General features: G+C 45.7%; 1 protein-coding gene across 1 annotated transcript in view; it reads left to right on the forward strand.

The window, feature by feature from the left end:
• LIPC (lipase C, hepatic type) overlaps positions 1-27,766 on the forward strand; it is a 202,396-nt gene that overhangs the window by 21,552 nt on the left and 153,078 nt on the right. Inside the window, exon 3 of the mRNA XM_044283292.1 lies at positions 8,397-8,459. Coding sequence (XP_044139227.1) covers positions 8,397-8,459 — 63 coding nt within the window. The remainder of the gene's footprint in view (positions 1-8,396; positions 8,460-27,766) is intronic.

The raw sequence follows: 27,766 nt of genomic DNA on the forward strand, positions 1-27,766 counted from the left end.
AGCAGAGAATCAGTCTTCATATCATAGCAGAGAATCAGGCTTCACGTCACCCACCACTGTAAGAGTCAATTTTCATAAATTTAGGCCCAGAACCCAGGCAGAGGAGAAAGGTCCCGTAACAGACAATCTGGCTTCATGTCAGCAGAGAATCAGTCTTCATATCATAGCAGAGAATCAGGCTTCACGTCACCCACCACTGTAAGAGTCAATTTTCATAAATTTAGGCCCAGAACCCAGGCAGAGGAGAAAGGTCCCGTAACAGACAATCTGGCTTCATGTCAGCAGAGAATCAGTCTTCATATCATAGCAGAGAATCAGGCTTCACGTCACCCACCACTGTAAGAGTCAATTTTCATAAATTTAGGCCCAGAACCCAGGTAGAGGAGAAAGGTCCCGTAACAGACAATCTGGCTTCATGACAGCAGAGAATCAGTCTGCATGTCATAGCAGAGAATCAGGCTTCACGTCAGCCACCACTGCAACAGTCCATTGTCATAAATTTAGGCCCAGCACCCAGGCAGAGGAGAGAGGTCCCGTAACAGAGGATCTGGCTTCATGTCAGCAGAGAATCAGTCTGCATGTCATAGCAGAGAATGAGGCTTCACGTCAGCCACCACTGCAACAGTCCATTGGCATATATTTAGGCCCAGCACACACACAGGCAGAGGAGAGAGGTCCCGTAACAGACAATCTGGCTTCATGTCAGCAGAGAATTAGTCTGCATGTCATAGCAGAGAATGAGGCTTCACGTCACCCACCACTGCAACAGTCCATTGGCATATATTCAGGCCCAGCACCCAGGCAGAGGAGAGAGGTCCCGTAACAGAGGATCTGGCTTCATGTCAGCAGAGAATCAGTCTGCATGTCATAGCAGAGAATCAGGCTTCACGTCAGCCACCACTGCAACAGTCCATTGTCATAAATTTAGGCCCAGCACCCAGGCAGAGGAGAGAGGTCCCGTAACAGAGGATCTGGCTTCATGTCAGCAGAGAATCAGTCTGCATGTCATAGCAGAGAATCAGGCTTCACGTCAGCCACCACTGCAACAGTCCATTGTCATAAATTTAGGCCCAGCACCCAGGCAGAGGAGAGAGGTCCCGTAACAGACAATCTGGCTTCATGTCAGCAGAGAATTAGTCTGCATGTCATAGCAGAGAATCAGGCTTCATGTCAGCCACCACTGCAACAGTCCATTGGCATATATTTAGGCCTAGCACACAGGCAGAGGAGAGGTTCATTCAACTTTGGGTAGCATCGCAATATAATGGTAAAATGAAAATAAAAATAGGATTGAATGAGGAAGTGCCCTGGAGTCCAATAATATATGGTTATGGGGAGGTAGTTAATGTCTAATCTGGACAAGGGACGGACAGGTCCTGTGGGATCCATGCCTGGTTCATTTTTATGAACGTCAGCTTGTCCACATTGGCTGTAGACAGGCGGCTGCGTTTGTCTGTAATGACGCCCCCTGCCGTGCTGAATACACGTTCAGACAAAACGCTGGCTGCCGGGCAGGCCAGCACCTCCAAGGCATAAAAGGCTAGCTCTGGCCACGTGGACAATTTAGAGACCCAGAAGTTGAATGGGGCCGAACCATCAGTCAGTACGTGGAGGGGTGTGCACACGTACTGTTCCACCATGTTAGTGAAATGTTGCCTCCTGCTAACACGTTGCGTATCAGGTGGTGGTGCAGTTAGCTGTGGCGTGTTGACAAAAGTTTTCCACATCTCTGCCATGCTAACCCTGCCCTCAGAGGAGCTGGCCGTGACACAGCTGCCTTGGCGACCTCTTGCTCCTCCTCTGCCTTGGCCTTGGGCTTCCACTTGTTCCCCTGTGACATTTGGGAATGCTCTCAGTAGCGCGTCTACCAACGTGCGCTTGTACTCGCGCATCTTCCTATCACGCTCCAGTGCAGGAAGTAAGGTGGGCACATTGTCTTTGTAGCGTGGATCCAGCAGGGTGGCAACCCAGTAGTCCGCACAGGTTAAAATGTGGGCAACTCTGCTGTCGTTGCGCAGGCACTGCAGCATGTAGTCGCTCATGTGTGCCAGGCTGCCCAGGGGTAAGGACAAGCTGTCCTCTGTGGGAGGCGTATCGTCATCGTCCTGCCTTTCCCCCCAGCCACGCACCAGTGATGGACCCGAGCTGCGTTGGGTGCCACCCCGCTGTGACCATGCTTCATCCTCATCCTCCTCCACCTCCTCCTCATCCTCGTCCTCCTCGTCCTCCAGTAGTGGGCCCTGGCTGGCCACATTTGTACCTGGCCTCTGCTGTTGCAAAAAACCTCCCTCTGAGTCACTTCGAAGAGACTGGCCTGAAAGTGCTAAAAATGACCCCTCTTCCTCATCCTCCTCCTCCTCCTCCTGGGCCACCTCCTGTTCCATCATCGCCCTAAGTGTTTTCACAAGGAGACATAGAAGTGGTATTGTAACGCTGATAACGGTGTCATCGCCACTGGCCATGTTGGTGGAGTACTCGAAACAGCGCAACAGGGCACACAGGTCTCGCATGGAGGCCCAGTCATTGGTGGTGAAGTGGTGCTGTTCTGTAGTGCGACTGACCCGTGCGTGCTGCAGCTGAAACTCCACTATGGCCTGCTGCTGCTCGCACAGTCTGTCCAGCATGTGCAAGGTGGAGTTCCACCTGGTGGGCACGTCGCATATGAGGCGGTGAGCGGGAAGGCCGAAGTTACGCTGTAGCGCAGACAGGCGAGCAGCGGCAGGATGTGAACGCCGGAAGCGCGAACAGACGGCCCGCACTTTATGCAGCAGCTCTGACATGTCGGGGTAGTTGTGAATGAACTTCTGCACCACCAAATTCAGCACATGCGCCAAGCAAGGGATGTGCGTCAAATTGGCTAGTCCCAGAGCTGCAACGAGATTTCGCCCATTATCACACACCACCAGGCCGGGCTTGAGGCTCACCGGCAGCAACCACTCGTCGGTCTGTTGTTCAATACCCCGCCACAACTCCTGTGCGGTGTGGGGCCTGTCCCCCAAACATATGAGTTTCAGAATGGCCTGCTGACGTTTACCCCGGGCTGTGCTGAAGTTGGTGGTGAAGGTGTGTGGCTGACTGGATGAGCAGGTGGAAGAAGAGGAGGAGGAAGCCGAGAAGGAGGAGGTGGCAACAGGAGGCAAAGAATGTTGCCCTGCGATCCTTGGCGGCGGCAGGACGTGCGCCAAACAGCTCTCCGCCTGGGGCCCAGCTGCCACTACATTTACCCAGTGTGCAGTTAGGGAGATATAGCGTCCCTGGCCGTGCTTACTGGTCCACGTATCTGTGGTTAGGTGGACCTTGCTACAGATGGCGTTGCGCAGTGCACACTTGATTTTATCGGATACTTGGTTGTGCAGGGAAGGCACGGCTCTCTTGGAGAAGTAGTGCCGGCTGGGAACAACATACTGTGGGACAGCAAGCGACATGAGCTGTTTGAAGCTGTCTGTGTCCACCAGCCTAAATGACAGCATTTCATAGGCCAGTAGTTTAGAAATGCTGGCATTCAGGGCCAGGGATCGAGGGTGGCTAGGTGGGAATTTACGCTTTCTATCAAATGTTTGTGAGATGGAGAGCTGAACGCTGGCGTGTGACATGGTTGAGACGCTTGGTGACGGAGGTGGTGGTGGTGGTGTTGGTGGTACATCCCCTGTTTGCTGGGCGGCAGGTGCCAACGTTCCTCCAGAGGCGGAGGAAGAGGCCGAGGCGGCAGCAGCAGAATAGGCCGAGGCGGCAGCAGCAGAAGAGGTAGCAGGGGGAGCCTGAGTGACTTCCTTGGTTTTAAGGTGTTTACTCCACTGCAGTTCATGCTTTGCATGCAGGTGCCTGGTCATGCAGGTTGTGCTCAGGTTCAGAACGTTAATGCCTCGCTTCAGGCTCTGATGGCACAGCGTGCAAACCACTCGGGTCTTGTCGTCAGCACATTGTTTGAAGAAGTGCCATGCCAGGGAACTCCTTGAAGCTGCCTTTGGGGTGCTCGGTCCCAGATGGCGGCGGTCAGTAGCAGGCGGAGTCTCTTGGCGGCGGGTGTTCTGCTTTTGCCCACTGCTCCCTCTTTTGCTACGCTGTTGGCTCGGTCTCACCACTGCCTCTTCCTCCGAACTGTGAAAGTCAGTGGCACGACCTTCATTCCATGTGGGGTCTAGGACCTCATCGTCCCCTGCATCGTCTTCCACCCAGTCTTGATCCCTGACCTCCTGTTCAGTCTGCACACTGCAGAAAGACGCAGCAGTTGGCACCTGTGTTTCGTCATCATCAGAGACATGCTGAGGTGGTATTCCCATGTCCTCATCATCAGGAAACATAAGTGGTTGTGCGTCAGTGCATTCTATGTCTTTCACCGCTGGGGAAGGGCTAGGTGGATGCCCTTGGGAAACCCTGCCAGCGGAGTCTTCAAACAGCATAAGAGACTGCTGCATAACTTGAGGCTGAGACAGTTTCCCTGGTATGCATGGGGGTGATGTGACAGACTGATGGGGTTGGTTTTCAGGCGCCATCTGTGCGCTTTCTGCAGAAGACTGGGTGGGAGATAATGTGAACGTGCTGGATCCACTGTCGGCCACCCAATTGACTAATGCCTGTACCTGCTCAGGCCTTACCATCCTTAGAACGGCATTGGGCCCCACCATATATCGCTGTAAATTCTGGCGGCTACTGGGACCTGAGGTAGTTGGTACACTAGGACGTGTGGATGTGGCAGAACGGCCACGTCCTCTCCCAGCACCAGAGGGTCCACTAACACCACCACGACCATGTCCACGTCCGCGTCCCTTACTAGATGTTTTTCTCATTGTTATGGTTCACCACAACAACAAATATATTATTTGGCCCAATGTATTGTATTCAAATTCAGCGGGATATAAATTTGAGGCCTAGTATTTAGGCGCTGGGTGACCGGTATGGATTTAGTGACAGAATTAGACTTGGAAATGCACAGAAGCGTGTGTGTGAAGTTATTCTGAATGACCCTATGTGCACCTTCAATATTATATACCCTTTTAGGGATAGATTTCAAATAGCTCTGATATAGCAGAAACCACTAAATTATGAAATTGCTAAATTGGGAATTGTACTTCAACCCAGAACAAAAAATGTGCTTTGACGGACACTAAATATCTTGCCCAGCAACAACAGTACAGCGGTGGGTAACGAGAGATTTAGAGGGATTTAAATTTGAGGCCTAGTATTTAGGCGCTGGGTCACCGGTATGGATTTAGTGACAGAATTAGACTTGGAAATGCACAGAAGCGTGTGTGTGAAGTTATTCTGAATGACCCTATGTGCACCTTCAATATTATATACCCTTTTAGGGATAGATTTCAAATAGCTCTGATATAGCAGAAACCACTAAATTATGAAATTGCTAAATTGGGAATTGTACTTCAACCCAGAACAAAAAATGTGCTTTGACGGACACTAAATATCTTGCCCAGCAACAACAGTACAGCGGTGGGTAACGAGAGATTTAGAGGGATTTAAATTTGAGGCCTAGTATTTAGGCGCTGGGTCACCGGTATGGATTTAGTGACAGAATTAGACTTGGAAATGCACAGAAGCGTGTGTGTGAAGTTATTCTGAATGACCCTATGTGCACCTTCAATATTATATACCCTTTTAGGGATAGATTTCAAATAGCTCTGATATAGCAGAAACCACTAAATTATGAAATTGCTAAATTGGGAATTGTACTTCAACCCAGAACAAAAAATGTGCTTTGACGGACACTAAATATCTTGCCCAGCAACAACAGTACAGCGGTGGGTAACGAGAGATTTAGAGGGATTTAAATTTGAGGCCTAGTATTTAGGCGCTGGGTCACCGGTATGGATTTAGTGACAGAATTAGACTTGGAAATGCACAGAAGCGTGTGTGTGAAGTTATTCTGAATGACCCTATGTGCACCTTCAATATTATATACCCTTTTAGGGATAGATTTCAAATAGCTCTGATATAGCAGAAACCACTAAATTATGAAATTGCTAAATTGGGAATTGTACTTCAACCCAGAACAAAAAATGTGCTTTGACGGACACTAAATATCTTGCCCAGCAACAACAGTACAGCGGTGGGTAACGAGAGATTTAGAGGGATTTAAATTTGAGGCCTAGTATTTAGGCGCTGGGTGACAGGTATGGGTTTAGTGACAGAATTAGACTTGGAAATACACAGTAGCGGGTGTGTGTGAAGTTATTCTGAATGACCCAATGTGCACCTTCAATATTATATACCCTTTTTGGGATAGATTTCAAATAGCTCTGATATAGCAGGAACCACTAAATTATGAAATTGCTAAATTGGGAATTGTATTTCAACCCAGAACAAGAAATGTGCTTGAACGGACACTAAATAACTCGCCCAGCTACAGCACTAGGGACAGATTTAGCTGGATATAAATTTGAGGCCTAGTATTTAGGCGCTGGGTGACCGGTATGGATTTAGTGACAGAATTAGACTGGGATATGGCCAAAAAATAAACAGACTATTGCTGGTTAAATGCACTTGGTGTGACAGCTTCACCCTGATGTAGGCTTTAGCCAAAAAACAACCACACCATTGAGGGTTAAATGCACTTGGTGACAGGCGCAGCTTGCCCCTGATTTTGTATATGGCCAAAAAATGAACAGACTATTGCTGGTTAAATGCACTTGGTGTGACAGCTTCACCCTGATGTAGGCTTTAGCCAAAAAACAACCACACCATTGAGGGTTAAATGCACTTGGTGACAGGCGCAGCTTGCCCCTGATTTTGTATATGGCCAAAAAATGAACAGACTATTGCTGGTTAAATGCACTTGGTGTCACAGCTTCACCCTGATGTAGGCTTTAGCCAAAAAACAACCACACCATTGAGGGTTAAATGCACTTGGTGACAGGCGCAGCTTGCCCCTGATTTTGTATATGGCCAAAAAATGAACAGACTATTGCTGGATAAATGCACTTGGTGTGACAGCTTCACCCTGATGTAGGCTTTAGCCAAAAAACAACCACACCATTGAGGGTTAAATGCACTTGGTCGCAGCTTGTGCTGGCGCACCACAAGACACAAAATGGCCGCCGATCACCCCAGAAAAATGAGACTGACAAACGGTCTGTGCAGCCTAAAAACAGTGAGCAATTGAGGATCAGCAGCTCAATGATCCACAGCTGCAGATCGATCAGTTAATCAAGTCCTTTGGAGGAGTTAATCTGCCTAATCTCGCCCTACTGTCGCAGCCGCAACCTCTCCCTACGCTAATCAGAGCAGAGTGACGGGCGGCGCTATGTGACTCCAGCTTAAATAGAGGCTGGGTCACATGGTGCTCTGGCCAATCACAGCCATGCCAATAGTAGGCATGGCTGTGATGGCCTCTTGGGGCAAGTAGTATGACGCTTGTTGATTGGCTGCTTTGCAGCCTTTCAAAAAGCGCCAAGAAAGCGTCACAAAAGCGCGAAGAAAGCGACGAACACCGAACCCGAACCCAGACTTTTACGAAAATGTCCGGGTTCGGGTCCGTGTCACGGACACCCCAAAATTCGGTACGAACCCGAACTATACAGTTCGAGTTCGCTCATCCCTACTCAGCACCATTCGAAACCAAAAGAACACCTAAAGCACAGCGTTAAAACAGGAAGAACTCCCCTTTAACACCCAGGAGGATCAACGCGGACTACTTCTGACCTGGAACCACCCGCTCCTCAAAGAAAAACCGCAATTCATGTTCCTAGCTGTTTCATCCATCCGTTAGCTAAGGGACTGGTAGTATTCCTTTGTTATTAAGTTTTATGTGTTTCCTCATAGCCTCTTTATACTCAATTGAAGTGGCAGGCTTTCAGGCCCATAAATAGGCCCTGCTTGGGGCAAACAAAAGTGAAATGTTCTATCTGTTAACCCCTAGGTTGCGGTATCAAGCTAGTTTTCCTAGTAGGTTTATAACTTCTGTTCGCAGATATATTACCTGAAGCAGATTCGCTATAGAACGTCTGCCGCTATCCACTTCAACCCCCCTTTCCTTACCACCTTCCCCTCCCCCCTTTTAGCTTGCTGTTATATTTTATATATAATACCCCCACAACCCCCCCTGTCTTCCCTGCTCCCAACTCAGGATACCTTTAATGGCAGGCGAAATACTCAAGTTTCTTGTCATACTTTGTTTATGCTATTTGTCGATATAATCTCAGGTAAACTGCGTTTTTATTCCTCTAAAATTTCCGATTGCTTAATCGCATAGGGTCGGGTACCTGGAGGGGGGGCTGTCTGTATATTTATAGACTAGCCCTTACCGACAGATACTTTATACTAAAGTAGGGAAAGGTTCCTAAATGAGTGGAATCCTCTTTCCCCCCTTTAAGATGATCATTGATCTTGCTTATTATTTTGTTCATGTTATTTTATGTTGTTTATTGTGTTACGTATGATCCTAGATCGCAAGGAAAATTTCAAGAGAGAGACAAGCGGCACCATACCAACCTTAACATTACATCCTGGTCAGTATACCATCTTATTATGTTTCAGACATTACATCATACATTTACTTAATTAGACACCTCGGCTCTCCTCCACTCCCCTAATGGCGGACTTACGGATAGCATCATATAATGTTCATGGCTTTAACTCGCCATCCAAGAGGCGCCATATATTTAGGGTGTTGAGGAGAGACAGAGCTAACGTCTTATTCCTCCAAGAGACCCATCTAAAGACAAACAAATTTCCTAACCTTTCATTCTCTCAATTTCCTCACTGGTATCACTGTGGATCCCCCTCCTCTAACTCGAAGGGAGTGAGTATAGGTTTCAGTAGAAATACCCCCTTTCTTTTTATTGACCAGATCAAAGACCCTGAAGGTAGATACTTAATGATTAAAGGGAAAATAGGACCACAGTCATACACATTCATTATTGTTTATGCACCGAACTTTAAACAAACCATTTGGCTCAAAAAAGTCTTGTCTTTAGCTACTCCCTTTCAAGAGGGCATCACCATACTTGGGGGCGACTTCAATGTAGCAATAAACCCTTTACTAGACTCCTCTTCACATAAGTCAGCGCACTCCCAAAAAGCACTTAGCTCCTTAACAAACTGTCTATGGAATTCACACTTAATAGACACATGGCGAACACTACACCCAGATGCTTCAGAATATACTTTCTATTCTTATGCCCACAACTCGCATCAATGCCTGGATTACCTATTTATTACTAAAAATCACATTGGGCTATGTTCTGAAGCAGAGGTGGGATCTATCTTATGGTTGGACCATGCCCCGATTTATTTATCAGTCTCGGCACCTCAACAAAGGAATTACAACAAAGCTTGGCGGCTGAATGAAATCCCTACTGGGGACCCCAGAGACCAAAGAGCGACTTCAACTCTTATTAGGGGAATACTTTACTCTAAAAAACACCCAAGATATTTCGCCTCAGATTCTCTGGGATGCCCACAAGGCTTTTATCAGAGGCCAATGTATAAACTTAAGTTCCTATCTTAAAAAGAAGAGGGACAACTGGACTTATTATATGAACAAATTAAAAAATTAGAGGGTTTGCATAAAAGTTTGCTTCTTAGTACACACCTAGAAGAACTTAGTAAACTTAGAACATCTCTCAAAAATCTTTTAAACACAGCCTCTGCTAAATATTACTTGCACTCCCAACAGAAGATATTTGCCCACGGCAATAAAGCTTCAAAGTTTGTCACCCAGAGAATCAAAAAAAATAAAACTAGATAACTATGTTCTTAAACTAAAAGAGGCATCAGGATCTTTGATCTTCGACCCCTCAAAAATTGCATCCCAATTTAGGAACTACTATGAGGCCTTATACAATTTAGATCCCCCCCAACAAACCACGAACGTCACCACAGATAGGAATCCTGGCGATGCCTTTTTGAAAGATCTCTCACTCTCCAAGCCCCATTCACCAAAGATGAATTGACAGAAGTCATAAAGAATTCACCCAAAGGGAAAAGCCCAGGTCCAGACGGGCTCCCAACCCCTTATTATTTAGCCTTCCTTGACACTTTAGTCCCACATATGCTTCCAATATACAATGCGTCCCTAATGAACAAACCTCTCTCGGCTGATATGACGAAAGGCCAATATCATCCTTATCCCAAAAGAAGGCAAAGACCATACTCAGTGCCCAAACATTAGGCCCATTTCTCTCCTTAACATAGATCTCAAATTTCTTGCAAAGTTATTAGCCAATCGATTAGCGAAAATTCTCCCCTCGCTTATTCATAGAGACCAAGTTGGCTTTGTCAAGGGCAGAGAAGGTAAGGACAATACGGCTAGAGTCTTAAATATCTTACACTATGCAAAGAAAAAATCAATACCGGTGGCACTTCTCAGCACGGATGCCGAAAAAGCCTTTGACAGAGTCAACTGGTCCTTCATGAAGCAAGTCCTCATTTCCCAGAACTTTCCACATGCCTTTTTGCATGCAATAGATGCCATGTACATTAACGCCTCCGCTTCTATCTCAGTTAACAGTACAATGTCACACCCTTTTAGTATAAAAAAATGGCACTAGACAAGGGTGTCCATTGTCCCCCTTGCTATTTGTTCTGACTCTTGAGCCCCTTCTTCAAACAATCAGAAATTACTCTACTATCAAAGGCATAACCCTCGGAGATCAAGAACCTAAAATTGCAGCTTTCGCGGATGACATGCTTGTTATGATCAGCAACCCAAAATCCGCGCTGCCTAGTATTTATCAACATTTGGAGAACTACAGAATTTGTTCCAACTTTAAAGTGAACCATAGCAAATCATTTATCATATGCTCAGGCTTATCAACCTCAACAAAACAAAAACTAGCACAAGCATCCCCTTTTAACTGGACAGCTCCTTTCCTGACATATTTAGGGATCAAAATTAGCACAGACCCATCTCAATGGTTTGCTCTGAATTATGACCCTCTGTTATTGGAGATAACTAAGATAATTAAAAACCTGGAATTGCCAATACTCTCGTGGTTTGGGAGGAAAAATATTTTGGCCTCATTAATTCTCCCGAAACTAACATACCTACAACAGACTCTTCCCATTCAGGTCCCCTCTTTATTCTATAAAAAGGTGAGAACCCTTTTTAGCTCATTTATTTGGTTTAATAAAAAACCCAGACTGTCTTACAAGTCTTTGAACAGAGCAAAAAAATGGGGCGGTATTGCTCTCCCGGACCCCGAAATTTATGGTAAAGCTGTTCTTCTAGCCAGAGCAATAGACTGGTTGAGGGAACCCTCCAACAAATCTTGGGTCTCTATGGAACAAGATCTACTGGGTTGCAATTTTAGGGCCTTCTTACTAGGCCACAGAACTGATCAAACCCTACCCCCATTAGCTTCCTCCTTAATGAGAGCTACTTTTTCTGTTTGGAAGGGGCTCAAAGATTCACAACATTGTATACCCTTTCCCTCCATAACCCTGCAAATTAGAGATATTATGAATGTGGCACCTAAAGCTTTGCTGGATAGTGTGGTGGGTTCACTTAAAAACTCCACAACTCATGTAAGGGACATACTGAGCGACTCCCATTCTTATTCCTTAACAGATCTGAAAACCAAGCTTAACTATAACCATGCAAATACCTCCCCTCTACTCTTCCTAAAGTCGTATCTTCAACAAAATATAAACGGTAATGAGCTCTCCCGCACACCGGTCTGACTAGAACACCTCTTAGAAAGTACACAATATCCAACCAAATTAATTTCCCAGTTATACGAGAAACTAAGAATGCCAAATGCCCTCTTTACTCCGGCGTACATTAGATTATGGGAAAGAGATCTGAATAAAACATTCTCCAGACAGGAAATAGATAGGATAATGATTTCTCCACATAGAGCATCAAGATGTGTTAGAATCCAAGAGAACTGCTATAAAGTAGTAGCAAGATGGTATAAAACGCCCGACAAAACATGTTTATACTCAGCATCAGCATCCGACACATGATGGAGATGCTTAAAAGCTAGAGGATCCTTCCTACACATTTGATGGGATTGCCCTCCCTTAAAGGAATGGTGGAAACAGATATTTGTAGTATGCAATAAAGTCTGTTCTTCTTCACTGGCTCCTCAACCGGAGTTGGCTTTGTTAAATTTATTTCCTAAAGCCAATAAAACCCTAAATACAGGCCTTTATAAACAACTGATCAACGCAGCTAGATTCTTGATCCCGCTCCACTTGCTTTTACCAGAAGTCCTTCTATTGAAAAATGGTGTTCTAGAGTGGACCAGATATACAGGCTTGAGGAAATATCCAACTGGGAATGCAGATCTATTCAAAAATTTAGATCCACCTGGCTCGCTTGGGAATCATTTAGAGGTTTCAAGAGTGGGTAGATGTCGGTTGCCCATAGGTAGTTGGGAATCTCTCATTTTCTCTCCCAATTTGTTCAACATAATCACAGTCGCGCATGTATTCAGTAATGTATATGCATTGTCTGGGTAGGATAGTCCAGAAGTGAGGTATCTCTCTTGAAATTTGGTTGTTTGCCCGAATTCTCGCTACCTATTATTAGAGTAATACTAGTAATATGAGTAAACATCGTAATGTCTTGTTTTCACTCTGCGATCTTATATACATCATACTGTTGTTGATTGTTTAATTCTCATGTGGAGCAGGGAGACCTGTCATAACTCACCTCTGCGCCTCTGTTTATTTGTACTCATGCTTTTACAAATAAAAAATAAATTAAAATTAAAATAAATAAATACAGGGCAATGCTGGAGTGGCGGTTCACCTTCCTGTAGGACAACAATACAGTCAGAGCTACAATGGAATGGTTTAGATTAAAGCATAATCGTGTGTTAGAATAGCTCAGTCAAAGTCCAGACCATTAAGAATCTGTGGCAAGATTCTCAAAATTGCTGTTCACAGATGCTCTCTATCCAATCTGACTGAGCTTAAGCAGTTTTGCAGAGCAGAATGGGCAAACATTTCAGCCTCTAGATCAGGGATGGCCAACCTGAGGCTCTCCAGATGTTGCAAAACTACAACTCCCAGCATGCCCAGACTGCCAACCGCTATCAGCCTGCAGCAGGGCATGGTGGGAATTGTAGTTTTACAACAGCTGGAGAGCCGCAGGTTGGCCATGCCTGCTCTAGATGTTCAAAGCTGGCAGAGACATACCCCAAAAGACTTACAGCTGTAATTGCAGCCAAAGGTGGTCCTACAAAGTATTGACCCAGGGGGGTTGAATACAAATGCATGCCACACTTTCCAGATTTTTATTTATCAAATATTTTGAAAACCATGTATCATTTTCTTTTCACTTCACACATACTTGCTACTTTGTGTTGGTCTATCACATGAAATCCCACAAAAATAGAATTAAGTATGTGGGTGTAACGTAAAAAAAAAGTGGCATGAATTCTTTCTCAAGGCACTGTATTTTGGTAGATTGTTCATTCAGGCACCAGGGTAAGGGTACTTTTACATTTGCGTTATTTGATTCTGACAGGCAGTTCCGTGCCTAAACTGGCAAACTGTATGCAAACGCATGTCATTTTTTCTGACTGATCAGACATTGTTGAGACTGATCAGGATCCTGATCAGTCTGAAAAATGCCTGATCAGTCTGAAAAATGCATTGCAATATCAGATCCGTTTTTCCGGTGTCATCAGGCAAAACGGATCCGGTATTTCTTTTTTCACATTTTTAAAGGTCAATGCGGCAAATTGAATTCTGTATCCGGCACTAATGCATTCCTATGGAAAAAAATGGCAAGTATTGCCGTTTTTTGAGCCGGAGATAAAACCGTAGCATGCTGCAGTTTTATCTCCGTCCTGAACAGTCAAAAAGAGTGAACTGAAGACATCATGATGCATCCTGAACGGATTACTCTCCATTCAGAATGCATTAGGAGAAAACTGATCGGTTATTTTCTGGTATAGAGCCTCTAGGATGGAACTCAGTGCCGGAAAAGAAAAAACACTAGTGTGAAAGTACCCTAAGGCCTCTTACCTCAAAGAAGAAGAAAAAAAGAGAAGCTGGGCTGCGCAAACAAGTGGATTAACCCCTTAAGGACCGGGCTCATTTTCAAAACGTGATGCCCGTGTGAACCCAGCCTAAGTCTGCTCACACTAGGTGACTGTTCTTTTGAGAGCTTTAATTTTGGCCACATTGGTTGTCAAACATGGAAATAAATTTGAATTTTTAACCTGTTTAATGGTTTTTAGGGGAGGAACATGTAGGGATGCTCTTGAACAATGATACTTTGCAGCTCCTGTACATCAGACATGACTGCTTTCTATGATTTGTCCGAAAGGTGTATTTACACGTGGCAGATTTGTGTTTCTGTGACTTTCCCATTCTTTTGAATGCGGCTGGCTGGCACTGATGTTTCATTTTTAAATCTGCCATGTGTGAGTTTACTCTTATGGCAGTGCGAATTGCATTGAAGAATTTTATTAGTTCTATGAAGAAAATGACGAATATGACAATTCTGAAGGCTTGGAAACAAATTCTTATATTTGGTATATTTCTATTTTATTATGTATGGATATATGTATTATATATCATTGACACTGCTCTCATGACAATAAGCTCAACGAGTTGCAAAAGTTCAAATTTCACACATTTACCTTTCGAAATTGAGCTGACATTTATGCCTGACTGATCTCTATTGGGCAAAATGATTTTGCAATAGTATTATGTACATGCAGAGTAAAATTTAACTAGAACTACTTTTTCCATTTGAAGTTATTTGGCTTATTTACAGCATGTAGATTATTAATTTATTGCTATCTATTCAGGAATCAAGTGCTCAACAGACATATTTCTCTTCTAATTTTCATTAATAGGTTAATAGGCTTGTAACATTTTATATATTTACAAGAGCGGAACTAATGTTCTGATCCCATCATGTCTGTACTCCATACGGTTAGCAGTAAAGTACACTGCCTGAAGGCTGCTGTGAGAAAATTGGGTAGAAATTATTTTCTTGCTGTGTCCTAAAAGTCACACACTTTATAGTTGTGCTGCCCATCTGGAAATCACAGAATTCTAAGTACAGATGGTCATTTGTTTCTCATTTTTACCTTGCGGTTTACAAACTTTTTTCTGTATGTATCAGCGGTAATCGGCAGTCTTCTCTTCCGGGTGTAGTGTGACGTAATCGGCGCCGGCGCACTGAGGAAGGAGCTGGCAAGCGCGCGTCCTTCACTCAGTACGCCTGCACCGATTGAGGAATGTTACGGCGCAGGCGCGGGAATTCAGCAGCAGACGGGGCCAGCGGGAGGAGGAGAGTGCTCGCTGGCCCTGTCTATCAAGAGGAGATGGGGCGTGTCTAGAAGCAGCAGCTACCAGCAAGTTCAAGCCCAACTTGCTGGTAGTGAAAAAATTTGCATATGATGAAAGTAGGATTTTTACAAGAAATAAGCCACAGACAAAAGTAGGACATGTACGATTGCACTCAGCTGACATTAGCAAATAGCTAATATCAGCTAATGAAAATTGCACAATGGGGGTTGACAGAAGCCCTTTAAAGGGATTAATATTTTTTTAATTAATTATTTATAGAAATAGTTTTTACCATTTTTGGCTGCTTTTACTTTCCATTTCAACAGTACTACGTCATTGAAAGTTAAACACGAACTATTGTCCTTCTGTAGCAGTCAACACAAATGATAAGACCTGAAAATTAGATGGCAGTTTACTGCTGCTGTGAGAGGAAGGTGTTACCTGTGAAGTAATACTCATTCCAATAGTAGACACAGAATTGGGATCACAGTATGACAGCTATGTTGTATTTTTTATAGGCATAGATAAAGATGCCTAGGAAAGAACATTGCACTTATCGGTGTTATGTGTAGTGCTCTAATTCAGTAACTAAAGGGGGCTCTTTGGTCATAGTGAACGCCTGACTGAGAGAGTTAAAAAGGTTGTCTCATTTCAGTAAATGGAATTTATCATGCAGACAAATTTAACACAAGCCACTTACTAATGTATTGTGATTGTCCATATTGCTTCCTTTGCTGGCTTGATTCATTTTTCCATCACATCATACACTGCTCATATCCAGGGGTTACGACCACCCTGCAATCAAGCAGCCATGGCCATGCTTGTACGCTATAGAAAAAAGCATCAGCCTCTTTTATTGCTGGAACTGCTGGAGTGTGCATAGGTATTCAAGCATGTTGCATGTTCCACTGCTGTTGGATTGCAGAGTGGTCATATCCCCTGGATACGAGCAATGTATTACAAGATGGAAAAATGAATCAAGTCAGCAAAGGAAGTAATATGGACAATCACAACACATTAGTAAGTGGCTTGTAGTAACTTTCTCTACATGATAAATGCCATTGGCTGAAGTGAAACAACCACTCTAAGTGAGATTGTTGGCTATGCTAAAAATCCAAACAGTGTGGAAGTTAAAGAGACAGAACAAGAAGAAGTAGAATACATTGAGTGGCTTCAAAAAAAACTATACACAGAAAACAATCCACCTGATTTCTATTAAAAAAAAAAAAAGGTTAACATATTCCCATATAGGTTGTTAATATGTGATTGAAAAATTCATAGAAGAGTCCCTTCAAATCAAACCTGATACATTCCATGTTATCGTAACTATTTACAGTTATGTTTCTGTTGAAAGACTGATAGTTACAAACCGGATTCCAAAAAAGTTGGGACACTAAACAAATTGTGAATAAAAACTGAATGCAATGATGTGGAGATGGCAAATGTCAATATTTTATTTGTAATAGAACGTAGATGACAGATCAAACGTTTAATCCGAGTAAATGTATAATTTTAAAGGAAAAATACGTTGATTCAAATTTTCACAGTGTCAACAAATTCCCAAAAAGTTGGGACAAGTAGCAATAAGAGGCTGAAAAAAGTAAATTTGATCATAACGAAGAGCTGGAAGACCAATTAACACTAATTAGGTCAATTGGCAACATGATTGGGTATAAAAAGAGCTTCTCAGAGTGGCAGTGTCTCTCAGAAGCCAAGATGGGTAGAGGATCACCAATTCCCACAATGTTGCGCAGAAAGATAGTGGAGCAATATCAGAAAGGTGTTACCCAGCGAAAAATTGCAAAGACTTTGCATCTATCATCATCAACTGTGCATAACATCATCTGAAGATTCAGAGAATCTGGAACAATCTCTGTGCGTAAGGGTCAAGACCGTAAAACCATACTGGATGACCGTGATCTCCGGCCCCTTAAACGACACTGCACCACAAACAGGAGTGCGACTGTAAAGGAAATCACAGAATGGGCTCAGGAATACTTCCAGAAACCATTGTCAGTGAACACAATCCACCGTGCCATCCGCCGTTGCCAGCTGAAACTCTACAGTGCAAAGAAGAAGCCATTTCTAAGCAAGATCCACAAGCTCAGGCGTTTTCACTGGGCCAGGGATCATTTAAAAATGGAGTGTGGCAAAATAGAAGACTGTTCTGTGGTCAGACGAGTCACGATTCGAAGTTCTTTTTGAAAATCTGGGACGCCATGTCATCCGGACCAAAGAGGACAAGGACAACCCAAGTTGTTATCAATGCTCAGTTCAGAAGCCTGCATCTCTGATGGTATGGGGTTGCATGAGTGCGTGTGGCATGGGCAGCTTGCATGTCTGGAAAGGCACCATCAATGCAGAAAAATATATTCAGGTTCTAGAACAACATATGCTCCCATCCAGACATCATCTCGTTCAGGGAAGACCCTGCATTTTTCAACAAGATAATGCCAGACCACATTCTGCATCAATCACAACATCATGGCTGCGTAGGAGAAGGATCCGGGTACTGAAATGGCCAGTCTGCAGTCCAGATCTTTCACCTATAGAGAACATTTGGCGCATCATAAAGAGGAAGGTGCAACAAAGAAGGCCCAAGACGATTGAACAGTTAGAGGCCTGTATTAGACAAGAATGGGAGAGCATTCCTATTTCTAAACTTGAGAAACTGGTCTCCTCGGTCCCCAGACGTCTGTTGAGTGTTGTAAGAAGAAGGGGAGATGCCACACAGTGGTGAAAATGGCCTTGTCCCAACTTTTGGGGGATATGTTGACACCATGAAATTCTGATTCAACATATTTTTCCCTTAAAATGGTACATTTTCTCAGTTTAAACTTTTGTTCCGTGATTTATGTTCTATTCTGAATAAAATATTAGAAGTTGGCACCTCCACATCATTGCATTCAGTTTTTATTCACGATTTGTATAGTGTCCCAACTTTTTTGGAATCCGGTTTGCATATATGACAATATTGTATATTAATAAACTACAACAACATGTAACATGTATGTTTTAGGCAGTTTTACACTTATAGGTATTTACCGTATATACCTTACATATCATAAAAATAAAGAATTCAATTCAAGTTTGATAAAGTCGTTTAATAAGTCACTCAAATGAAAAAACGCGATTCAGCATATACCACAACCCGAACACAAACTTCAAAATATGAAGTTTGCTCTTCCCTAATCATGATGATTTGGGGCCAAAGCCTGAACTACATTTATTCTATTCTCTCTGGTTCTTACTGCCAATTCCGTAATAGACTTAGTGTATCTGATGTATTTTTATGAAGACTGTACAGTTTTTCAAATATAGCATTTTTTCATGTGGTTAAAAACATAGTTACGCTGCTGAAACAAAACTCAATTTCATAAGAGACAACTTTAGATCGATTTGTCAAGAAACTTATTTGTAACGGATAATGAAAGATCCTCTGTAAAAAATACTTCAGGGAGTTCCCCTTTTGATGCATTAAACCTCGCTTATGAGATATTTGTAGTGAATAGTGTCTTTCATCAACAAGTATTAAAGGCAACAATATATGTTAGCATATTCAGTTCAGAATACAGTTACATTCAAGGCGCCAGAAGAATAGATTCTTTCACCCTTGGTGAACATATATTTACCGGTATATGCTTGGGTATTGTGAAGAAATTGTACAGTCCAATCCTGGGGACAGGTATATACCAGAAATGTTATTGTAACGGTCACGTACACACACACACAGGGGGGAGGATAGTGACCACTGCGCTCCACTCTCACCCCTGGCCATGCCTACTTGCCTCACGAGTCCTGATGACAGGGGACAACTGGATGGCAGTCCCTAACTTAGGATACGTGCGGGAAAGACAGACAAGACAAAAAACGGATAGTGAAAGGACCGGGTCAAAACCAAGAGGACAAGGCAGTACAGAGGGATAAGCAAAGAATGGTCAGGAGAATCCGAGGTCATAAATACCAGGAGAGTCGAGAAGTACCAAAGGAGTCCACAAAGAATAGTCAGGTGGAAGCCGAGGTCAATATACCAGGAAGGATGCGCAGTACAGGAGGAGCAGGCAAAGGATCGTCAGGGAACAGGATCAGGTAAGTACACAGGTATCCAACAACTGCCAGGAACCTAAATTAACAGGCAACCTATGGCCAGCAGGCTGCCTGTATTTATAGTGGGGAGTGAGGGTCATGTGATGTGGCCAGCGTCACATGACCGACAGACCGACCAGTCGAGCACCGAGTGATCAGCTCGGCGCTCAAGGCAGACCTAGGAGCAGGGAGCTTCCCAGCTAGCAAAGCCGCCCCAGGAACGAGGTCAAACACAGATCCTCGCTCCCGAAGCTAAGCAGCGGGTCTGCGGCTGATGGGAGACCGAGTGTGCCTTCGGCACCCCGTTACAGTTATATTACATATTCCCTGATTTACTAAAAGGCTGAACTACCCTAAAAAAAATGTGTAATTTCTCTGTTTTCACCAAAAGATAGACCAATGAGTTGTCAGAATTAATAACTGGAATCAGGAATGGGTCCAGAGAAAATTAGACTGTAGGTAACACACAAATTGGCCCACAATTTGACAGTTTTTCATGTTCCACTTACATAATATTGGCAAGATAATAATTCCATATACAGGTCACATATTACCAACATATAGTCCCTAAATAATATACAACAGCCAAAAAAAAGTGCCATATAGTTCTAAAATAATACTAAAATTGAATTCCCTAATAAATCCATAATACACAGCTAAGGATAAGTTCACACTTCAGTTATTTGGTCAGTTATTTCCATCTGTTTTTGTGAGCCAAAACCAGGGGCAGGTCAAAAACGCAGAACAGGTGCAAATCTTTCCATTATACCTTATGTCTCTGTGTAGGCATCATTACTGATTTTGGCTCACAATAACTGATGGAAATAACTGACCAAATAACTGAAGTACCTAAGCAATATTGGGTGGTTTTAGATTTCTCATGAGATTCAGGTACCAAAGCCCCTTGGAAAACAGAAGCCCTGGACCAGGGGCATTGCTAGGGTCTCAAGCCCAAATGGATGTGTGTTACATTTTTGATCCAACCCCCAGCCCCAATGCTAAATGCGAATTTTGATGGATATTATATTTAGTGCATTCACACATACAGAAAAATACAGCACCACATAACTAATACATCCATTGACGTCTCCTCTGATGTAGATCCTCATCGTCTCCATTGGACCCAGACAACACATGATGACTTCTATCAGCCGCATCTCGCTTCTGCAGAGTTTGCTTCATAGACACCTTTGGTTCCTCATTTTCACATCATCCTCTTCCTGGTGCCCCAACAGTTATCTTGCTGCCACCTCCAATGTCCCCAAATTCCATACTTTCGAAATAACAGTGCCACACACATAGTCCCCAAAATGATCCAAAAATAGTAATAATTCTTTCCCAAAGTGCCCTCATTAGTGTGCCTCCTACAGTGATAATGCTCCTCAAGAGTGCCCCTATTAGTAACAGTGCACTCCATATTGTGCCCAATAATAACAATGTCGCATAATGCGCCAGTAGTAATAATGCCCCATAGTGCCCTCAGTAGTTATGATGCTGTCATGGAACCATGAACCAGACGTACAACAAGAGATAAATGGAAATAAGAAGGCTTTATTGAAAATCAGCTGTAAGGCAAAAGTCCAAACGGATGGCTAAACCGAAGCAGGGTCTTGCGAAGCCAGAGGTCAGGAACCAGAAGGGTAGTCAGACGAAGCCAGGATCAGGAACCAGCAGGGTAGTCAGACGAAGCCTGGATCAGGAACCAGCAGGGTAGTCAGACGAAGCCAGGATCAGGAACCAGAAGCAGCAGCAGTCTTAGAAGCATGTGAACACAGGAGGACCAAGCAAGGAACTGAAGCCACAGACCTCCTATATATATGAGCTAGGCATCCAGCTCCTCCCAGTGGGAAGGAGAAGCCGCAGGGTGGGAGGCTACAAGAAACCCAGAAACCAAGATGGCCGCCAGCACATGTCAAACGAAGGAGAACAGCAGGAAGGTAAGACCATGACAGTACCTCCCCCTCAAGGGCCCCTCCTCCGCGGAGTAAAGAACGGTTTCTGAGGGAAGCATGCGTGGAAGGCTCGGAGCAAGGCAGGAGCATGGACATCTGCGGAGGGAACCCAGGAACGCTCCTCTGGACCATAACCACGCCAATGGACCAAAAACTGCACCCGACCGCGGACCAGGCGTGAGTCCAGGATATTGCTCACCTCATACTCCTCACGATTGCCCACTTGGACCGGACGAGGCCGAGGAACCGAGGAAGTGAAACGATTACACACCAGTGGCTTCAACAGGGAGACATGAAACACGTTGGAGATCCGCATGCCAGGAGGAAGCGCAAGGGCATAGGCTACCGGGTTTACCCTGCGAAGCACTCGGAAGGGACCAACAAAGCGAGGCGCCAGCTTGGGAGTGGGCACTCGAAGGTTGAGGTTGCGGGTGGACAACCATACGCGGTCTCCGACCTGGTAGGAAGGAGCGGGCGCTCGTCTGCGATCAGCCTGGAGTCTCTGGCGCTGCGCAGAGACCTCAAGGGACCTCTGGATCTGTACCCAAGAAGCACGTAGGACGGAAAGGTGATCCTCCACAGCCGGAATATCCTGGGGAGAGAATACCTCCGGTAACACGGCAGGTTGGAACCCATAATTGGCCATGAAGGGAGACGTCCCAGAGGAAGAGTTCACTGCCGTGTTCCTGGCAAACTCAGCCCAAGGCAGGAGGTCAACCCAATTGTCTTGGTGATCGGAGACATAGCAACGAAGGAATTGCTCCAAGGCCTGATTGGATCGTTCTGCGGCCCCATTGGACTGAGGGTGGTAGGCCGAGGAGAAAGAGAGATGAATCCCCAACTGGGAGCAAAAGGCGCGCCAGAACCTGGACACAAACTGACTCCCCCGATCTGACACAATCTCCTTGGGCAAACCGTGCAACCGGAAGACCTCCCTGGCAAAAATCGAGGCCAACTCTTGTGCAGAGGGTAACTTCTTGAGAGGAACACAGTGGCACATTTTGGAAAACCGATCCACAATCATGAGAATGACCGTATGGCCTCGGGATGCAGGGAGATCCACAATGAAATCCATCCCCAGGTGTGACCATGGACGCTCCCCGGTGGCTATGGGTTGCAAAAGACCCAATGGAAGGTGCCGAGGGGACTTACTCTGGGCACAAACGGAACATGCCGCTACATATGCGGCGATGTCGGAACGTAGAGAAGGCCACCAGAACAGACGTGAAACAGCCCAGGACAGCTGATTCTTTCCAGGATGCCCCGCGGCCTTGGAGTTATGGTAGGTTCGCAACAACCGAGTGCGCAACTCCTCAGGCACAAAACATCTGCCGTTGGGTCTCCCAGAGGGAGCACCAGATTGAGCCGCCAAAATCTGCTCACCCAGGGGAGAGGTCAGGCTGGTGCGAATGGCGGCCAGGATCTGGTTCGGAGGTATGACCGAAGTCGGAATCGACTCCTCCCCGGACAGCTCGGAGTACTGCCGTGATAAGGCATCCGCTCTGATGTTCTTGGAACCGGGTAGGTAGGAGACCACGTAATTAAAACGTGACAAGAACAGAGCCCATCTGGCCTGACGTGGTGTCAATCTCTTGGCCTCAGAGAGGTAGGTCAGATTCTTGTGGTCCGTCAGGATGAGAACCGGAACCACCGAGCCCTCGAGCAAGTGCCTCCATTCTTTAAGAGCCTGCACGATGGCCAATAACTCCCTGTCACCAATCTGATAGTTGCACTCCGCGGAAGACAGTTTCCGGGAGTAAAACCCACAAGGAAGCAGAGGACCCTCTGGTGTTCTACGCTGAGACAGAAGGGCGCCTACTCCCGTCTCAGACGCGTCCACCTCGAGGACAAAAGGCAACCCAGGGTTGGGATGCGACAGAATCGGAGCCGACACAAAGGCGGACTTTAGAGCCTCAAAAGCTCGGATGGCCTCGAGCGGCCAGACCTGGGGATTACTGCCCTTCCTGGTCAGATCCGTGAGAGGCTTGGCTAGCATGGAAAAGTCCCTGATGAACTTCCGATAATAATTGGCGAAGCCCAAAAAGCGCTGCAGGGCACGAAGACCACTGGGCTGGGGCCACTGTAAGACAGCCGAAACCTTCTCAGGATCCATGGAGAACCCCTCAGCGGAAATGATGTAACCTAAGAAGGTTACCTGGGATCGGTGAAATTCGCATTTCTCAAGCTTACCGAACAGCTTGTTCTCTCGTAACCGTTGCAACACTCGTCTGACATCCAGAATGTGGGCCTCCATGGATTCAGAATATACCAAGATGTCATCCAAATAGACCACCACACACTGCTGCAACAGGTCACGGAAAACATCGTTGATGAATTCCTGGAAGACTGCGGGCGCATTGCACAACCCAAAGGGCATAACCAAGGATTCATAATGACCGGTCCTGGTGTTAAACGCGGTCTTCCACTCATCGCCCGCCTTGATCCTTACCAGGTTATATGCCGCCCTCAGGTCGAGTTTGGTAAAGACCGTGGCCCCTTTGAAGCGATCGAACAGCTCGGAAATCAAGGGTATCGGGTAAGCGTTCTTGATCGTGATGCGATTGAGACCCCTGTAATCGATGCAAGGCCTCAACTCACCGCCCTTCTTTTTCACAAAGAAAAATCCAGCCCCTGCCGGGGACGAGGATTTGCGAATGTGTCCGCGTGAAAGCGCCTCCCTCACGTACTCCTCCATGGCCTCATTCTCCGCTACCGACAGTGGATAGACTTTGCCACGAGGAGGAACGGCACCAGATTGTAACTCTATGGCACAATCGTATGGGCGGTGCGGAGGTAGGGCAACCGCACGCACCTTATCGAATACATCCCGGTACTCCTCGTATTCAGGAGGCAACAGTGAGTCCGAGGAAGTACACAGCAACTTGACAGGCCCATGGATGCAACTAGCCCCACACTGCGGTGACCACGAGAGGATCTCGGCCGATCTCCAATCGAAAGTCGGATTATGCTTCTGGAGCCAGGGGTACCCCAAGACCACCGAGTAGTGTGGAGACGAAATAACCTGGAGACAGACCGACTCTCTGTGAACGGCACCAATGGCCATCCCCACTGGAAGGGTCTCCTGAGTCACGTGTGGCGGCAGAAGGGGTCTGCCGTCTATCGCCTCAAGAGCCAGTGGAGAACCTCGAGGCTGCAGAGGAATGGAATTGGCGGCAGCGAACACACTATCAATGAACAAACCACCAGCACCAGAGTCCACCAACGCCTGGGTCGTCACCGAGCCCCCGACCCAGGAGAGGACAACAGTAATCAGTGGTTTGTCAACACAGGAAACCGGGGACGAGGAGACTCCACCCAAGATCTGCCCCCGACAGGATCTCAGGTGCAAGCGTTTCCCGGACGGTTCGGGCATGCCAACCGAAAATGCCCACCGAGACCACAGTACATGCATCGGCCCTCGCGTCTCCGGAGTACCCTCTCCCCCTCGGACAGGCGAGCAAACCCCAGCTGCATGGGTTCACCCCCAGACAAGTCATCCCCAGGAGGCGTGGGAGGAGAGGGAGGCACGGGTGGGACAGCAAACGTAGGCGCCAATCTGTTAGAAGACCTCCGCAGGCTCTCCTTAAAGGAAGGTCTCTCCCTGAGTCTGGTGTCAATCAAAATCAGGAAAGAAATAAGAGACTCGAGCTCCACTGGTAGGTCCTTAGCTGCAACCTCATCCTTCAAGGCATCCGAGAGACCATGAGAGAAAGCAGCGACCAGAGCCTCATTATTCCAGCCCACCTCTGCTGCCAGGGTACGAAACTCAATGGCGTATTCAGCTACGGATCGTGAACCCTGTCTGATGGACATAAGGAGCTTCGCAGCAGAGGCAGCACGAGCCGGCACATCGAATACCTTCCGAAGAGAAGCAACAAAACCGGAAAACTCGGCAACCACCGGATTGTTGTTCTCCCATAAAGGGCTGGCCAAGGCCTTGTCCGAGAGCAGCGAGATCAAGAAGCCCACCTTTGATCTCTCAGTAGGAAAGGCATGTGGCAGCAACTCGAAATAAATGCCCACCTGGTTAAGGAAACCTCGGCACTGAGTTGGCTCTCCCCCAAAGCGCTGTGGAAGGGGGGCAGAACCGGTCATACCCCGAAACACCGCAGGCACAGCAACAGGTGTCAGGGTAGACTCTGGCGCAACAACCGAAGCGGCAGTAGGAGCGGGCCCAGGAGCGACAACCGACCCATCGGCAACGGAAGCTAAATGAGCCGTGCGTTCAAGCAGGGTTTGCAACGCCACAGCGAACCGACCCAACAGGTGATCCTGCTGATCAAGTCTGGCAACCAGCGTAGGTAGCGAGGATGGCCCTGTACCGTCAGAATTCATGGCTTGGTCCTAATGTCATGGAACCATGAACCAGACGTACAACAAGAGATAAATGGAAATAAGAAGGCTTTATTGAAAATCAGCTGTAAGGCAAAAGTCCAAACGGATGGCTAAACCGAAGCAGGGTCTTGCGAAGCCAGAGGTCAGGAACCAGAAGGGTAGTCAGACGAAGCCAGGATCAGGAACCAGCAGGGTAGTCAGACGAAGCCTGGATCAGGAACCAGCAGGGTAGTCAGACAAAGCCAGGATCAGGAACCAGAAGCAGCAGCAGTCTTAGAAGCATGTGAACACAGGAGGACCAAGCAAGGAACTGAAGCCACAGACCTCCTATATATATGAGCTAGGCATCCAGCTCCTCCCAGTGGGAAGGAGAAGCCGCAGGGTGGGAGGCTACAAGAAACCCAGAAACCAAGATGGCCGCCAGCACATGTCAAACGAAGGAGAACAGCAGGAAGGTAAGACCATGACAGATGCCCCCTCTAAAACACACAGTAGATATAATGCCACCAATAATTATAATAACCACCAGTATTTATAATGGCCCCTTATAGTGTTCACAGTAGTTATAATGCTGCCAACAGTGCCCCCAGTAGTTGCAATGCACATATAGGGCCCCTTGTTGTTATAATGAACACCTATAGTTCTCCCAGTAGTTATAATGCCCCCAGTAAGTGTAATGTTTCCTACAGTGTTCCCAGAAAGTATTGCAGCCCAATAGTTATAATGGCCCCTATAACACCTCTAGTAAGCATAATAACCCCCTGCAGTGCCCCAATTGGTATAATGTCCCCTGTAGTGCCCCAAATAGATATAATGCCCTCTGTACTGCTCCATTAGGTATAATGCCCCCCTATAGTGCTCCCAGTATTATAGTGCAACCCTGTATTGCCTCCAGTACTTACAGTGACCCTTGTAGTGTCCCCAGTATTTATATTGCTACCCTGTAGTGGCCCTCCTGTAGTTATTATGCCCCCACATGGTGTCCCATTAATACCTTTCCCCAAAAGTGGCCTGTGGCTTTGGAGAGTAAAGGGTGGGACAGGCGGCTATTGGTTCCTGTGTCCAGCCACAGTAATTCAATTATATCACCATCCTGTGGAGGCCCAAACCGAAGCCCCAGATGTATTGACCTAGCAAGCCTCTGCCCTGAACAACTGCCCAGATTGCCTGAAAGCAGCCCAGGCTTAAATGCAGGATGATGCTGTCTGCAACATAGATTTACTTGGAGAAGTATCAAGAGATGATCAAACCTGGGAAACATTCGGATTACCCCAGGGCAACTCAAGAAGACCCTCAGGTTCTTCAAATGGAATTAGTGCCTTCCAAAGCTGTGAATGTTGCCAGTTATATCGAGAGCAGAAAGGTGGATGGCATAGCAGATTAGATCTAGACAAATTTATGATACTTTAGTATGGTAAACAATTAATATCAGTGGTACTGTGCTGTGCTGCAAATGTTTTTGGAGTTTTACCTCAGTTTGGCCATAACGCATTTCAGCTGTGTATTAATTTTCTTGTGCAAAGACCAGCTAAAGCTGGAATTAGCTTCATGACCTGTGGCTCACTTCTAAGTGAATGACGCATTTATTTTTTATATCTTTACTACTGTCTGCAAAAACAAATATAACAGTTATTTCAACATAATGATATGACTTATGTCCTTTCAGAAACATAATATAAAATATGATTAATGGTATGTTAGGAATTAAAAGTATACAACATCAATTTAAAATAATTGCTTATTAATATGAGACTTGAAATTGCACATGTCATGATATTACTTGCACCATGTAAAGCAGCTGACAACAGCGCACACAACAAAAGGTGTGTTTATCAACTGGTAATATCCTTTAGGTTACCTGCACATGGGTGCGGGCTGTCTTGCAGAAACACTGCATGAATTTCCATGCAGATTTTTGTGCGTTTCTGAACCAAAAGCTGCATACATTACTTGCGGTTTATATTGCGGATTTGCTGCAGATCTCAACGTTGCATTGAAAAGGGTGAAATCCACACAAAGAATTGACGCTGCGGAATTCAAAATCCACTCAGCAGGTCAATTTTTCATATGGAAGGAAAAAGGAAAGTGTACATGAGATTTGTCTAATGTCAGAAACTTTACTAGTACGGTATTGCGCTGCAGTTTTTTTTGCACAAAAATCTGCATGGAAAAACCCAGCGTAA

This window comes from Bufo gargarizans, chromosome 2 (assembly GCF_014858855.1).
Source record: "Bufo gargarizans isolate SCDJY-AF-19 chromosome 2, ASM1485885v1, whole genome shotgun sequence".
NCBI classification, from domain to species: domain Eukaryota; kingdom Metazoa; phylum Chordata; class Amphibia; order Anura; family Bufonidae; genus Bufo; species Bufo gargarizans.